This window comes from Gouania willdenowi, chromosome 5, assembly GCF_900634775.1.
Source record: "Gouania willdenowi chromosome 5, fGouWil2.1, whole genome shotgun sequence".
Classification (NCBI taxonomy): Eukaryota; Metazoa; Chordata; class Actinopteri; order Blenniiformes; family Gobiesocidae; genus Gouania; species Gouania willdenowi.
This window is the reverse complement of record NC_041048.1, coordinates 733,413-751,404: the sequence shown is the minus strand read 5'-3', so window position 1 is coordinate 751,404 and position 17,992 is coordinate 733,413. Positions and strand designations below refer to the sequence as shown.

The 17,992-nt window shown below is 40.7% G+C and overlaps 1 protein-coding gene across 1 annotated transcript; it reads right to left on the bottom strand.

Annotated features, from left to right (window-relative positions):
* Positions 1-257: 257 nt before the first annotated feature.
* On the bottom strand, positions 258-17,746 carry LOC114463623 (protein FAM83C-like). Its single transcript, XM_028447291.1, has 5 exons — positions 17,039-17,746; positions 15,622-15,789; positions 13,706-13,830; positions 1,922-2,128; positions 258-1,844 (listed from the first exon to the last, which is right to left on the bottom strand). Exons 1-5 carry the CDS (start codon positions 17,546-17,548, stop codon positions 899-901), a joined length of 1,956 nt encoding a protein of 651 aa, XP_028303092.1. The 5' UTR covers positions 17,549-17,746; the 3' UTR covers positions 258-898.
* Between the last annotated feature and the right edge of the window lie 246 nt (positions 17,747-17,992).

Here is a 17,992-nt window from a genome sequence, read left to right as displayed (position 1 = left end):
TTTTATTTTGAAGGCGCATGAATACAGCAGTGTTTCCTGCTGGTCATTTCCAGGCATCCGCTGTTTGTCACAACTTCCTGCTGACCTATGACCTTCTTCCGTTCAAACCTCACACATGAAGTGTCCACCAGCAGTGACATCATCAGTTTTAATCTGAACACGAGACTGAAAATAAACTAAATCTAGACCAGTTTCTAGATTAAGGATTATTATTAATAATAATAATAATAATAATAATAAAAGCAATAAAAGCAAAATTGGAGCTGATCTGTGTTTATTCAACAGTTCATTACAAACTTTAAAGTAGTAAAAGTTCACATTCTGCAGTAAAATACAAAAGTCTGTTCATTAAAAACCCAGAACTCTCCTCGTGTACAACAGGAAGAAGGTACACTGCCTTCCACAATAAAACACCAAATGTTCACACATCCTCTCGTCACATCATTTTCCTTTTTTCATCAAAACATGATTCACAAGCATCCGTTCAAACAGGATGTCAATGAGTTTCAACAGTAAAAATAAACAACATTTAGTTTACATTTTTAGTTTTAAAAACAGCGAGTAAAACATTTTACTCCGAAAAACAAGTCGAGTTCACCCTTTTTTCAAAGATAGATTAATATAGAACGTTTCCAGTTCAGTTTGTACTGGTTTTAATGGAAGTATACGTCACAGGTGAGACTGTGAACCAGGAAATATTTCACCCATCTCTAGTTTTAACATTCGCTCTTCTATGGAATGTAATAGCTTTACTTTGAAAAACATAAAGTGGTGAACACGTTCCTCAGTTTAAGTCACAGCTTTAGTTTGGGGTCTAGAACCGACAGAGGTGGTACCTGCTGATGATATGTTGTTGCGTTAGTAATCAACGACGGTCCGGTTCTCCTGGAGCTCAGGTCTAGTTGGAGCTCTTGAGCTCAAAGCGACTGTAGACCTGTTTGGACTTCATCTGGTTGTACTGGTTCACCAAGTCCAGCTTGCTGTGGCCGAGCGTCATCCGCTTCTGGTCCTGTCGGTTCATGAAGGACACCGGAGACGGCGGCGGGGGGCTCTGCTCGCTCTCCGGCTCTGGCTGGGAGAGGTCAGGCCCGCCCCAGGCTGTCTGGCCCAGAGGGGACGGGGTGCGCCGGAAGCCCTGCTGGTCTTTGTCTTTGGAGGACGTTGGCAGGAACATGTCGGACAGTTTGGTAAAGAGTGGCGTCGGGGGAGTCCTTGGCTTGGGGGTTGGTTTTCCGTCACCAACAGGTGTCAATGCCGAAGACTTCAAGTTCTGGTTCTGAGTATTTGTGCCGAGTCCTGAGCTGTGGAACATGTTTGGTTTGTGGTCGTACAAACCCAACGCCTGGAACTTGGAGGACACACCACCATGGTTTGTACGTAAGCCGTCCGACCTCACGGGGTCTGACCAAAAGTGCTCTGACCGCAAAGGGTCTGACCGAAAGTTCTCAGACCTAAAGTTTTCTGAGCGCAAGTTCTCAGAACGCAAGGGATCCGACCTGAAGACATCAGACCTTATGCTGTCCAGGGGACTGGGTTTGTTCCACTCGATCCCCATTGACATGCCGTAGTTAGGCAGCGGTCGATCAGTACCAGGGCCGTGATTGGATGCTCCGTTGGCCAGGCCCCGCCCTCCAGCAGTTGGGGTTTGTACTCTTGTGCGGTCGCCACTTCCTCCTCCTCGCTGCTCGGGGGTCAGGTGTGAGCTAACGGCGTTCTCCATCTTGTCGTGCCCTTCGTTGACCTTGTAGTGGTTGTTCGAGGTCATTCCCGGCGCCACCTTCACGCTAGACACGCTGTTACTGGATTGGCTACTGGAGTTTTCTGAGCCCACCCTCTCGCGCTGCCTGCAGGGGCCGGAGCATTAAGGGTTAAAACCTTTACGGTTCATAATGTGAAATGTCATGTGGCGTGTCGACCTCACCTTTCCGCCAGCAGGTCCAGCCCTGCCGCCATCATTGGCGGGTACGGGGGGTAAAATGCCATCCCCTCATCGTCTGGGTTGAAGAAGCCGTCGATTACCTGCGAGTCGGCGTAAAGGCATCGGAACTCTCGGTCGAAGCTGTCTACGACGCGTCCGGAGAAGTGCATCACCATGTTACTGTGGACCTGCGCCGACAGCCACGTGAAGCTGCAGGGGGAGCACAGTGTTACAACGGTAACCACACAGCAACTGCACTTAGACACGCTACCAGCATGTGCACCAGGTCTTTGGTCTTTACGATCACTGTCGCACTGTGGTTACCATGGTTACCCTGACATTCACACCTTCAGTAAAACTTTGAACTCAAACCACATGCTGTTTCCTTCTTCTAACAGCTGAAATACTGCTCTCTACTGATGACATCAAAGCTGACCTTTAACCCCACAGACACGTGTCCAGTAGGAAGCAGTATTAGTACTAATCCAATAGGGGGCAGTATTAGTACTAAAGATGAGAGAGTACAGCATTATCTTTATCTGTATACCATATGGATGATCTGTATCTGTACTCGGAGTGGGCGGGGCCTAACCCTTTAGTGGGTCGGGTTGCCTTTAAATAGGCGGGGCTTTAACGAATATGTTATTTTAAGCATGCAATTGATATGGGTTGATCAGAAATTGCTATATTTATTGCTGATTAGAAAACTATATACAGGACAGCATCAAGCTTCAGATCAATGGTTTTGATCACGATAGTAAAACTATTTACAAAACAAGTTTTGCAACAATGAATACAACACATGCGGTTGCAATTATGAAGTAAACTGTGATGAACAAGAGTTTTAATACTCAACATAACTTTCTTTCATTTTACTTAATTCTTTTTTTAAGATCAGTGATTTTTTTTAATTTTTGGTTCTTTTTTATTTCTTTTTTATTTTCACACCAGGTGTGTGTGTGTATGCTTAAAAAAAAAAAAACCTAAAACCTGTGACCGCTGCGGCTTCTCGGCGGTAGAGAAGAAGAGTGTTACGTCAACTGCATAAACCTCTTTGTAGCTATAAAGGAGCTATTTTCCCCCTTAAACATGACGCTCCAGTGGGTGAAGTAAATGCAAACTGGAGAAGAATCACAAATGTGTTTAAGGGGGAGTAAATGTCCGCTCAGAAGCCGCAGGGGTTGGAACTGTCGCCACCTCTGGTTACAGATTTTGGCACAACACCTGCAGGGGTACTAGGACCCTCGTTTGCTGTATTGTGCCGCCATCTTGGGCAAAAGTCAGGTACTGCGACTAGTCGACGTCATATGGACAGAGTTGCGAGACAACACTAAATTCAACTAGTCTGTTCAACACCTAGTAGGGGCAGTAGTAGTACTAATCCACCTGAACCCTTCAAAGGTTAATGAACCCTGGAACATGAATAAATATTAACTCAAACACTTTGATGTTTTCCCACCTCATGACCTTTGACGCTGTGCAGAGGGGTTGGTACATCAATATCATTTCATGGAGCTGATTGATCAGAGCTTTAATCTGAGACAGTCTGATTAATGATCAATGATTAATAATGATAACTGTGTTCCCGTTTGAGCTTTGAAGACAGGCCTCCAGCTGTTCTTAAGTGTGTGTAGGTATGTATGTGTGTGTGTGTGTGTGTGTGTGTAGGTATGAGGGTGAGGTTAGAGGAATGAAGGTGGGGCTCTGAGCTCCTGCAGGTGTTTCTCAGGTTCATCTCAGACATGTCACAGCAAGATGAAGCTAATAAATATATCAGTAACTCCATCACATAGAAAGGTAAATATGGTATAGTAATAAGCTCCACCCACTCTCTCAGAATATAGAAATAGATCTGCTATACATCCTATCTGGTGGACATGTCAGCTCCTCTAAATAGTCACTAAGTCAGTGTGTGTTTGGGTCTGGAACATGTTCAGAAAACTACTTAGCATATGTCTCAGCTCCCTGTAATGTGATCAGCTTAGAGCTATGAACATAGACTGTTCACATCACTAATGATTAGTCACAGATATACATTATCTATACATTATCCTTCAACTCTCACATAAAACAAACTTCAAGAACTGCCTTCTTTCATCTCCGTAACATTGCTAAAATCAGATCTATCCTGTCTCAGGGCGACGCCGAAAAACTAGTCCATGCTTTTGTTACCTCTAGACTGGATTATTGTAATTCTCTTTTAGCAGGCTGCCCGAGCAAGTCGCTTAAGACACTTCAGCTGGTTCAAAATGCTGCAGCACGTGTACTGACTAAAACTAGGAGAAGAGATCACATTACTCCTGTATTAGCCTCTCTGCATTGGCTTCCCATAAAATATAGAATAGAATTCAAGATTCTTCTTCTCACTTATAAAGCCCTAAATGGACAGGCACCAGTCTATCTCAAGGAGCTTGTAGTGCCATACAATCCCCCCAGAACACTACGCTCTCAAAATGCTGGACTACTCGTTGTTCCATTCATCTCTAAAAGTAGTATAGGAGGAAGAGCTTTCAGTTATCAGGCCCCACTTCTCTGGAACCATCTACCAACCACGGTTCGGGGGGCAGACACCCTCTCTACCTTTAAGGTTAGGCTCAAAACATTCCTCTTTGGTAAAGCTTTTAGTTAGGAACCAGCTCATAGCTCGTAATTAAGATGCAATAGGCATAGACTGCCGGGGGGGGGGGGGGGTCTGGCATGCTCGGTTGGAGAGAGGTTGGAGAGGGCATTAAGAGAGAGGTCATTTAGGTTAGAGAGGGACCGGAGAGGGTCCCATTCCTCTCTCTAACATTCCCTCTATGTCTGCTTCTTCCCTTGTGTGTTTGCTCCTGTTCTCCTTCTGGCTTTTGTCTTGCAGGTCCGTGGGATCCTCAGTGTGGAGTTACAGAGTCTCAACAACTCTGTCTCCACCCTTTCCTCTGCACACACCCAACACAGCATAACGTGGATGGCTGTTCATCATAGGAATGGGATCCACACAAGGTTCCTGCTGCTTAACAGAAGGTTTTCCTTGCCGCCATGATGAATTCATGTTGGGTGTGGGATACATATGTATGTGTATATACGTATATATGCATATGTGTGTATCCATAAAATGAAGAGTCCGTCCTTAAGACTGCTCTACTGTAAAGTGCCTTGAGATACCATTGGTTATGATTTGGCGCTATACAAATAAAGATTGATTGATTGATTGATACATTGGTTCTAGACTCACACGATCTGGAAATATGAACAATATACTGTTTTTGCTATTTTCATTGGTTCATAACTGGTTAGTTATGATCACTAACCAAAACAAAACCAGCCTGGAAATAAACCTACTAACCAACAGTAACCAGTCACACAATAACCACAAGTAACTAACCATGTGTCAGCTAACCATGAGTTAACTCAGGGGGTGACACTAGTATTATAAATAACTATAGACCAATCTCTATGATTAATAGTATTGTTAAAGTCTATGAGAAAATAGTCTTTAATCAACTATCTGATCACCTCTCAACCAATAACCTCTTATCTCCATTTCAATCTGGCTTTAGAAAACACTTCTCTACTACATCTGCTTTATTAAAATTTACCAATGATATTTTTTCTGGCTTTGACAATAATCTGCTTACTGGTGCTTTATTTATAGATCTCACCAAAGCGTTTGATAGGTTGGATCACTATTTTCTTTTAGACAAGCTTCATTCTATAGACCTGGATAGGTCTTCACTCCTCTGGTTCAATTCTTACCTTCATCATATGCAGCAGTGTGTGTTTTACAATGGCAGCTACTCTGAATTTTTATTTATTGAGAAAGGTGTTCCACAGGGTTCTTTTCTTGGCCCACTTTTATTTTCAATATTTATTAATGATCTCCCTCTTGCATGCAATGACTGTAACATCCAACTTTATGCTGAGGACACCGTGATTTATTCTGCTAAATCTAATATCTCAGATATTAATCACTCTATTCAACATGACTTTAATGCAGTTCAATCCTGGCTACAATCTAATAAACTATTACTCAATAACTCTGAATCAAATTTTATGTTGTTCCTGAAGCGGGTTCGCCCAGTTTCAGCCAATGAGATTAAACTTACTTTTTCTGATTTGTCTCCAGTCCCAGTTGTTGATCAGTTTAAATATCTTGGTCTATGGCTAGACTCCTCACTGTCATTTAAAACTCATATACAAACTATTACAAACTAAATTTATTATTGCTTAAAATTGCTTCATCAATCAGTTATTGTTTTAGTTACTCAGTTAGAAAAAGGATCATTTTACAATTGATTCTTATTGATTACAGTGATATTATTTATTAAAACACCACTGCCACGATTCTCCAACCACTTAATATCACTTACAATAGTCTGTGTAGATTTATCCTCCACTGTCCCTTTAGAACCCACCACTGACAGATGTATGAACATATGTCATGATTCTCTCTGGAATCTAGACGACAGCTTCACTGGTTATTATTTATATTTAAATGTATTCATTTAAGTTCTTACTATCTTTAGATAGCTACTATTAATGATATCACTTTTATTACTTCTTTATTTTTTGTATAAAATATGTATTGTTTTGAACAACTGTCAAATGTATACTGTGTGTGTGTGTGTGTGTGTGTGTGTGTGTGTGTGTGTGTGTGTTTATCTATATTTTGTTGTATTTATTATTTTTGAAATATTGAATTCCTGTATTGTCTGCTCTGCTGTATCTGTCATTTTATGTAAGTTGAGGACCCCCTCGAAAACCAGATGTTCCATCTCAAGGGGCTCATCCTCCAATAAATAAATAAATAAAATAAAATAAATAGTTAACTAACCACGAGTAACTAACCATTAGTTAACTAAGAGTCGTACAAAAACAACCTGACTAAAACTAGAGACGACGAGTTCCAAAACAACAACAACTGTGTGGTTTCCCTAAAGCAGTGTGGGAAACAGGTTTGTTGTTGTTGATGTATTGTTTGGTGCAGATGTTGCTGAGTGTGCACACATGCACAGCTGCTTATGTGAACAGAGGAAGAGGAAACTGTTCTCCAGCCTCAGGATGTTTTCATTACTGACAACATTCACACAGACGCTCCAGTCCTCTGGTTTCAAAACTGCTTTATACTAAAGCATCACTGCTGCAGCCTGAAGCAGCCAATCAGGACTCAGCATTTGGCACCTGGGAGGGACTCCTCTACACACCCAATGCACATTGTACCCAACCCTAAACCCTATAGTTCCCTACATAACCCCTATAACCTAACCCTATAACCCTAACCCCTATAACCCTAACCCCTATAACCCTAACCCCTATAACCTAACCCCTATAACCTAACCCTAACCCCTATAACCCTAACCCCTATAACCCTAACCCCTATAACCTAACCCTAACCCCTATAACCCTAACCCCTATAACCTAACCCCTATAACCTAACCCTAACCCCTATAACCCTAACCCCTATAACCCTAACCCCTATAACCTAACCCCTATAACCCTAACCCCTATAACCCTAACCCCTTTAACCCTAACCCCTATAACCCTAACCCCTATAACCCTAACCCCTATAACCCTAACCCCTATAACCTAACCCTAACCCCTATAACCCTAACCCCTATAACCCTAACCCCTATAACCCTAACCCCTATAACCCTAACCCCTATAACCCTAACCCCTATAACCCTAACCCCTATAACCTAACCCCTTTAACCCTAACCCCTATAACCCTAACCCCTATAACCCTAACCCCTATAACCCTAACCCCTATAACCTAACCCCTATAACCTAACCCCTATAACCTAACCCTAACCCCTATAACCCTAACCCCTATAACCCTAACCCCAATAACCCCAACCCCTATAACCTAACCCTAATTCCTATAACCTAACCCTAACCCCTATAACCTAACCCTAACCCCTATAACCCTAACCCTAACCCCTATAACCTAACCCCTATAACCCTAACCCTAACCCCTATAACCTAACCCCTATAACCTAACCCTAACCCCTATAACCTAACCCTAACCCCTATAACCTAACCCTAACCCCTATAACCTAACCCCTATAACCCTAACCCCTATAACCTAACCCTATAACCTAACCCTAACCCCTATAGTTCCCTAACTAACCCCTAAACCCATCCATCCATTTTCAGACCCACTTATTCCTGTTTTTCAGGGTCACAGAGGTCTGCTGGTGCCAATCTCCAGCTCTCATTGGGCGCTGGATGGGGGTACACCCTGGACAGGGCACCAGTAACCCCTAAACCCTTTAACATCCAGGTGACCCCACATGAAATTCTGAACCTCAGGTTGAAAAACAACCTAATAACTCCATATGCACTGCTTGTATTTTATAAATCTGTTCTACTATATTTTAGTGGTTTATTGAATATTGTGTTTGTGACATTTTTGCTACAATTTATGGGCGGCTGGTCATTTTTTAATTTTTTGGGGGGCGGGGGTATAACTAACACACACAAAGCAAACTTGTACAAAGGTTAATAGAAAGTAAAGATAAAATAATTAGAATCATGGGACTCTGGACACCTACAGTATGTGAGACTTGGTGGCAGCAAAATGTAGTCTTAAAAAATATTTTTTATATAATAATTTAATTTCCAATTAATATTTGACATACAAAAGGAATGTTCCAGCATTTACAGTAAATGCACAAGAGTGCACATAGTTTATTTCAAACTAAATAATATTTTACCTAAAAAACATGTTTTAAAGTTACTCTGAAGAATTGAGTAAACAGCAGATTTCCCTGATTTCACCTTCTCTCGTTTCTTTTCCTTTCTGTACGTTTTTGTCCTGTTTTCCTTTCTTGAGGACAAACATGCTGCTGTGTATCTGTGTATCTGTATATATCTGTATATATCTGTATATATCTGTATATATCTGTATATCTGTGTATCTGTGTATCTGTATATCTGTATATGTGTATATCTGTGTATCTGTATATCTGTATATGTGTATATCTGTATATCTGTATATGTGTGTATCTGTATATCTGTGTATCTGTATATGTGTATATGTGTATATCTGTGTATCTGTGTATCTGTGTATATCTGTGTATCTGTATATCTGTGTATATCTGTATATCTGTGTATCTGTGTATCTGTATATGTGTATATCTGTATATGTGTATATCTGTGTATCTGTGTATCTGTATATCTGTATATGTGTGTATCTGTATATCTGTATATGTGTGTATCTGTATATCTGTGTATCTCTGTATATCTCTGTATCTGTGTATCTGTATATGTGTGTATCTGTATATCTGTATATGTGTGTATCTGTATATGTGTATATCTGTATATGTGTGTATCTGTATATGTGTGTATCTGTATATCTGTGTATCTCTGTATATGTGTATATCTGTATATGTGTGTATCTGTATATCTGTGTATCTCTGTATATCTCTGTATCTGTGTATCTGTATATGTGTGTATCTGTATATCTGTATATGTGTGTATCTGTATATGTGTATATCTGTATATGTGTGTATCTGTATATGTGTGTATCTGTATATGTGTATATCTGTATATGTGTATATCTGTATATGTGTATATCTGTATATGTGTGTATCTGTATATCTGTGTATCTGTATATCTGTATATGTGTGTATCTGTATATCTGTATATGTGTGTATCTGTATATCTGTGTATCTCTGTATATCTCTGTATCTGTGTATCTGTATATGTGTGTATCTGTATATCTGTATATGTGTGTATCTGTATATGTGTATATCTGTATATGTGTGTATCTGTATATGTGTATATGTGTGTATCTGTATATCTGTGTATGTGTGTATCTGTATATGTGTATATCTGTATATGTGTGTATCTGTATATGTGTATATGTGTGTATCTGTATATCTGTGTATCTCTGTATATGTGTATATCTGTATATGTGTATATCTGTATATGTGTATATGTGTGTATCTGTATATCTGTATATGTGTGTATCTGTATATGTGTATATCTGTATATGTGTGTATCTGTATATGTGTATATGTGTGTATCTGTATATCTGTGTATCTCTGTATATGTGTATATCTGTATATGTGTATATCTGTATATGTGTATATCTGTGTATCTGTGTATCTGTATATCTGTATATCTGTATATGTGTGTATCTGTATATGTGTGTATCTGTATATGTGTATATCTGTATATGTGTGTATCTGTATATCTGTATATCTCTGTATCTGTGTATCTGTGTATCTGTATATCTGTATGTGTATATCTGTATATCTGTATATGTGTATATCTGTATATGTGTATATCTGTATATGTGTGTATCTGTGTATCTGTATATCTGTATATCTGTATATCTGTATATCTGTATATATCTGTATATCTGTGTATATGTATATCTGTATATCTGTATATGTGTGTATCTGTGTATCTGTGTATCTGTATATGTGTGTATCTGTATATCTGTGTATATGTATATCTGTATATCTGTATATGTGTGTATCTGTGTATCTGTGTATCTGTATATGTGTGTATCTGTATATGTGTGTATCTGTATATCTGTGTATCTGTATATGTGTATATCTGTATATGTGTATATCTGTATATCTGTATATCTGTATATATCTGTATATATCTGTATATATCTGTATATATCTGTATATATCTGTATATCTGTCTCCTTGTTACATCCACAGCAGCAGCACATGTGGGTCGTACCATTTGTAATGTTTTAAAGGGGTGATAGCTAGGGCCCTGATGCAACATGAATCATTGTTTTTAGTATAAAACTGTGATTAACAACCACTTTATTTTCATACAGGACCCTTTTCATTCCAATAGAAATCATCTAAATAAATAAAAATGCATTTTTGTACATACTGTATGTATAAAACACTTCTGAACTTCTGAATAATCACAGATAATCAATATAATGTGACTGTAGCAGGATTGTAGAATGCTTCAGTTTTATTATATGTGAAGGCTACAGTCTGACTGAGAAATGATTATAACATTTTCTTCATTTATAACTTACGTGAAATGAAATGATCACAACAAAGTTGTTCATAACACGTCACGTTGGCTGCAGCAATCACTCTCCTGCCTCCCCTGTCCACATGTAACTTTACAGATGTTTTAGCCCTCCCACTGTGAGTGTAGCAGTTAACAATAGCACATGTTGTTAGCATTAGTGCTTAATGAATGAAGAACAGCCAAATGCATTGTGGGATTAATTGTAGGCATGTCTGAACCCCTCTACTGTCACTGCAGCTGCAGAGGTGTGTGTGTGTGTGTGTGTGTGTGTGTGTGTGTGTGTTGAGTCTCACTCAGGGACAGAGGTGAGGCTCTACAGAAGAAACTTTTAATGCTACATGAATTATATCGACATTACGATATAGTCCTATGATATATCTCTTAAAGAAATATATGGATATTTATTAATAACTGGATATATGGTCCAGCCTTATAGAACACGTGTCTTTCTCTCACAAGCTGTGAAACAAAAGGAACAACAGGAATTTATGACCTCACTGTGTTTTTTCCTGTTTTCAAAGAACAAAGACATAAACTGGCTTTAGCTCCAAGAATTAACAATGAAAACATTTTTTAAAGTTTCCACAGATTTTTGATACAAATTGAAATGTATTTTTCCTACACAGTGTCATTAACTCTTTTATTGTTAGTTAAGTGTTCTTAATGAACATCTATTAACACTGTGTTAAATAAGGATAATATGATCTATGAAGGTTATAATCTAACTGTGTTTTGAGTTATATTCATATTTCTTTTTTCATCCACTCATGAACACGCCCACCAACAAACCACAGCCCACAAATCCCCCAAAAACAAGATAATTGGCTCCCGCAAAAACCGACCAATAGGAACACTTCAACCCAGATACAATATGTCATCACCATTATAAGATGGCACGAGTCGCTGAGTAATCCCATCGTGATGTACTTTTTATTTTGGTTGTAACCTGACAGTATTTTATTTTGTTAGACTTTAACTAAGTGTGTGCTGTAAGAAGTCACTCATTCAACCAGTGGTGAAGATCACCAGCCAGAACCAGTTTAAAACAGATGATTCTGAACGAGCCGTGAAACCAGATGAAAACCAAGGCTGACCAAGTCCACAACCAAACACGTCAGACACACTCCGTGGTCCTTATGGCCTCAGACTCTCTTCACCTGCCACAGAGACGGACCACGACTCATCAGAACTCAACGGACTCTGGATCTCAAATTCCAATTGGACCTAAAAGTACTTACAGTCACATAGTTCTCGTCATCTCCATAGTGACCTTATCAATTCAACTTTATTTATATCGTACAAATTACATCAAAGTCATCTTAGTGCGTGATTTAAGATTCACATGAACAAGCATTTAGTGACAGTGGGAAGAAAAAACTCCATCATAGTTCACACACACACGCACGCACACGCACACGCACACACACACACTTGTTTGATTAATAAATGTTTATACTTTCACTATTTGTTTGTGTTTCATGCAATATAATATGGTTTGTTATTGGAGAGTAGACAGTCTGACAAGAATTCACACCCTGAATGACAATGTATTAATAACTATTAATAACTAGTGATCTAAGACACTATAAACCCAATCTTATATCACAACACAAGACAAATGAATATAATATTATTAATAATTACTATTATTATTCCTATCTGTTATGTCTATGTCTGTGATAAAGAACAGATCTATTTGGTTTGTTCTGCTACAGACTGAGAACTCTATGTTGGTACGTGAAGAAGAACAATGTAGTGTGACCTGTTCTAGGATCATATGTCACCATCTGTAAAAACATGAGGAACTAAGATGTATTTATATGTTTACAGATGACTTACTGACAGGAAGCACAGCTGGATTTATTTATGTTACTTCTTTTATGAAAACCTCCGACATAACTGTTAATGTAGGTCATTGGTTCTAATCCAACCTGGTCCATCAAGTCCCATAACTCCATAAAAGCATCTGATCAAACTGTTTCACCATTGTTAGTTTATTATAGTTAGTTTGTCTATTATCAGGACCACACAGATTTAGCCCGTATTGTAACCAAACATAGGCCTCAGGCCGTGGAAGATTCTATTAAAGTTTGAAAGGGAATCAGATCAATATATTGATTCTGCATCAGTTTGAAAAATAAAAATCAATCTGCATAGTTTGTTCTTTAGATATTATGTTAAAACTAAATCAAAACCACAAGTAAACACTTTAGTTAGTTTGTTTTTCTGATTTAAAACCAACACAGAAATACAGGAAAAGACTCAAACCAGGCGAGCAACATAGATATAGACAGATAGATCAGCTGAGCACTTACACCAGCATCATTGTGTGTTATTATGTCCTTTTCATTGGTTGGTTAATAAATCAATAACTGAACATTAACACGTTCCTGCTCAGCCACGACTGAGAAACACTGAGAGGATCGTTAGTGAGAATTAACAGGGACAGAGTGTGTGTGTGTGTGTGTGTCACACAGCTCAGATGTGATGAGAGCTAAAGTGTGTGGCAGCTGTTACACAGTGAGGTCACATGATCAGCACTCATATAATCATTAGAATACAGACCAATCACAGGCTCTGTGTTGTTTTTTATTGTTGTTTGTGAAACGTTTGACTTTGTGTCTTTGGGAGAAACTTTGTCTGTTTGCTGTCGATGTGTGTGTGTGTGTGTGTGTGTGTGTGTGTGTGTGTGTGTGTGTGTGTGGGGGGTGCTCAGGATTCAAAGAAAATGCAACAAAAATTTAAAAAAAGACACACACAGTTACACACACACACACACACACACAGACACACCTGTAGGAGCCGGCGAGAACTTGCTCACAGTCGACGATCAGGAACTTCTCCAGAACCTGACCCGTGAACTTCTTCCCACTCTTAGTGCAGTAGGTGTCACCACAAACACTCCGAATACGCATGTTCTGCACACACAGACACAGACACAGACACAGACACAGACACAGACACAGACACAGACACAGACACAGACACACACACACAGACACACACACACACACACACACACACACACACACACACACACACACACACACACACACACACACACACACACACACACACACACACACACACACACACACACACACACACCAAGTATCATCAGTTGTTTGAATAGCAAACTGGTTCCACAGGTAAACTGGTTCCATCCATCACCAGCAGAGCATCATAAAGTCAACACACACACGCACGCTGCTGAGCACTAACTCATTAGCAGTGCTGATGTGTTAAACCAACTGGTGATCATGTTATCTGGTGAGAGTTTACTGAACTCAGTTCTACTGTTTTCATTTAGTTCAATAAATCAATACTGTGGTGCAGCACGTTTAGAGTAAAAGTGTGTGTGTGTGTGTGTGTGTGTGTGTGTGTGTGTGTGTGCTGAGCTCCATCCATTAATTATCTATGTGTGTCTCTGTGGACTCTAGGCTTCCCTTCATCTATTAAACATCATGTGATCATGTGACACAGTGCTAACATTAGCCAATGTAGCGGTTATATTAGTGACCATGTTATCCTGTGACTGATTCTAATGACAGATGTAGTAAAAACTGTAGATGAATGTTAGGATTATGAATACAGAGCTTCATCTGAAGTGTTAGTTCACATTATTATGACTGCATTCAAAGACTTAGCGTGGCTAATGTCACTCTGAGGGTTAGCAGCGTGGCTAATGTCGCTCTGAGGGTTAGCAGCGTGGCTAACGTCACTCTGAGGGTTAGCAGCGTGGCTAACGTCACTCTGAGGGTTAGCAGCGTGGCTAACGTCACTCTGAGGGTTAGCATTGTGGCTAACGTCACTCTGAGGGTTAGAATTGTGACTAATGTCACTCTGAGGGTTAGCATTGTGGCTAACGTCACTCTGAGGGTTAGCATCGTGACTAATGTCACTCTGAGGGTTAGCATTGTGGCTAACGTCACTCTGAGGGTTAGCATCGTGACTAATGTCACTCTGAGGGTTAGCATTGTGGCTAACGTCACTCTGAGGGTTAGCATCGTGACTAATGTCACTCTGAGGGTTAGCATCGTGACTAATGTCACTCTGAGGGTTAGCATTGTGGCTAACGTCACTCTGAGGGTTAGCATCGTGACTAATGTCACTCTGAGGGTTAGCATCGTGACTAATGTCACTCTGAGGGTTAGCATCGTGACTAATGTCACTCTGAGGGTTAGCATTGTGGCTAATGCACATGTTTAAGCTCTTGTGACGTATTCTCAGTGTAACCCTCGTGTTTTTTTGTGAATCATCTGAAGCTGATAAAATATTCAATAACAGTAGTTGACTTTATTAAACTTATTGATTAGGTTTGTTATGATGTCAGGACATTTATTAATCAGTGAAAAATGAGGAAACAAAAACCAAATGGGAAAGTGTAACATAACCCGGAGGGAGTCACCAGTTATAATGATGACCAGGTAAAGTAATACACCATCAGATAAAGGGCTCTGCACAGCTTCATCTAAAACTAGCACCTCAACTAGTATAGGGACTAGTTAATAATGATAACTAGTATAGGGACTAGTTAATAATGATGACTAGTATAGGGACTAGTTAATAATGATAACTAGTATAGGGACTAGTTAATAATGATAACTAGTATAGGGACTAGTTAATAATGATGACTAGCATAGGGACTAGTTAATAATGATAACTAGTATAGGGACTAGTTAAGTCTCATAACTAGTAGAGAAACGTACGCTGAGGTGTGAGTTGTTGATGTCCAGTGTGGAGCACATGTCAGTGAAGTATTGCAGATTCTTGTCGTCCAATAGGACGTAGACGGGGACGCGGCGTTTGTTGGACGCTTCCATCAGGTCACAAAACAGGTCAATGTCTGTAAACACGTCCATCACCACGGCGATGACCTGGAACATACCAACATGGGTTACATACAACTCACATACACACTGTTCCTACAAGTGACCTATAGACCTGTGTGTGTGTGTGTGTGTGTGTGTGTGTGTGTGTGTGTGTGTGATGGTGAAATCCTGCAGGTTTTAACGTCACAGGGTTAAAAAACAATCATGACAGTTTTTTTCCAACCTCGTGCTGCTCTGATCCTTTAAGACTAAAATTAGGGCGTGGCTTAGTGTGTGTGTAAACAACACAGTGGTGGTGACAGCAACACATTTACAGCACAGAGAACATGCAAACTGTTTGTGAATGAATTCAACATAAAAAACCTTTCAAACTAAGACGTCTAACTGTCACCAGTTAAAACAGTGACCACAGAAACCACAACACCTGAGCTTGCCTTTTTAAAAACATATTAATTTATATTTGGATTGTCGTACGTGCATGTTCACATGCACAGGTTTGTGTGTTTCATTAGAATTGACAGGGTCATGCTAAGAAAAAAGTCAAGTCAGCACTAGACATAAAGCTAATTTCTGTGGTTCCTGAGCAGGAAAATGTCAAATAAAATACACAATAAGAAACAAACATAAGCATTTAAATGAAAATATTCCATTAAAAAACATTTAAATGGACAGCTCATTGTCTGTAGGACTGATTCATCAGTGATCACATGGTTGTTTTTCGTCTCCTTGTGTGACTCAGGGGTCAAAGGTCATCCTTCCACTGAGCCATAAACACAGGAAGTAGTCACAGCTGATCAGAGGTCACATCTGACAGCCAATCAGAATCAAGATTTATTTACTTAAACAAAAAGCCCCTTTGGCCCTGCACAGCTAATGTAGCTACATGCTAAGCTAACTAAGCAAACTAAATAATAAAAAAAAACACACAAACAACAAAGACATCAAACACTGTAGTTCCTGTAAAAAACAGGAAACAGACTGGAGACAGGAAGTCCTAAAACCTCCTGAACTCATTGAACCGTTCTCTGACCCTGACCGGCCGCCCTCGGCCCGCGAGCCTCTTGTTTAATACTTGAGACACAGTTTATCTGATGCAAGCTGTAATGTAACATATTGAGTATATTCATTAGTTTACATTATTAGTAATAAATGTATTCATTAATTTGTTCAAATGTAACGATTAGAGACTTTTATTGTGAAAGGCATGTATTTGTTGACTTTAAACTTGTTGCTTCTCTTTCTGTTGACTTTAAACGTGTTACTTTAGAACGGATTGTTCCTCTACGGTTCTCACCTTCTTAGCCTCGCTAACCAGGGACCGGACCAGGTCCTTGATGTTGTGGGACTTGTCCCTCTGGAAGTAGATCTGGGTCTCAGACGGTCCGTAGCGGGACGGGGACTCCGGCCATCCGAGCTCCAGCATCGGTGGCTCTTCGTCGGACATCATGGGGAAGTAAGTCCCGGAGGTGAGCTCCGACACCGCGTCCCCGTCCCCAAAGTCCCGCTCTGCGGCCGCCCCGGGGACGTCGGAGCCGGCGGCCTCCTTGGCCACATGCTGCCCGATGTAGTGGATCTCCAGCGGAGACAGGAAGCTGAGCTCCCGCTCCTGGTCCAGCACCCGGCGGTACTCCGGCTCTCCCAGCTCCAGCAGCGCGTCCGTGGCCAGGCGGGCCGCCTCGTTGTGGCTGAGGACCAGCGTGGAGCCCGTGCGCCACGGGTTCTTCACCTCCTCCAGCCGGGACGCCAGCTTCCCCAGCGGCTTACGGCCGTTGTTGGCCGGCCGGAGGTTCTCGGAGCTCATCATGGTCGGGCGGAGAGTCCCGGGAACGAAGAGAGAACGAACCGGACTACCTGCTGCTACTCCCCGGGGGAACCATGGTCCGAACCGGGAGCTCACCACGGCCTAATGCGTCCTCCGAGCGCTAATCCTCGGCCACAGTCTGCGCTGTTCCTCTGTCCCGTGTCGGTTCCTCTGTGTCTCTGAGCCTCTGCAGGTGGAGCTCACTCTCACCTGCTCTACCTGCACTCCCATTGGTCTTCCGCACACAGGCACCGCCCCCTCCACAAGGGGTTGTCAGGGCAAACCGGCTCACACAGGTGGCCCGTCTGTAGAGCCTTCAAAATAAAAGCAGGGTGAAATAAACAAGCAAAGGAAGTGAAAGAATGAATAAACATAACATATCCGCACTTGAAAACCCTCGGCCTGACATTTGAAATATCCTCAAAATACTAACTGTCACGAAAAACA

Bases quoted from the DNA above. Each gene is read 5' to 3' on its own strand.
- LOC114463623 (XM_028447291.1), bottom strand. From the start codon at position 17,548: ATGATGAGCTCCGAGAACCTCCGGCCGGCCAACAACGGCCGTAAGCCG. The intron at 15,790-17,038 runs GTGAGAACCGTA...GGTATGTTCCAG, and splicing joins TGGTTAGCGAGGCTAAGAAG to GTCATCGCCGTGGTGATGGA. The intron at 13,831-15,621 runs GTACGTTTCTCT...CTGTGTGTGCAG, and splicing joins TCAACAACTCACACCTCAGC to AACATGCGTATTCGGAGTGT.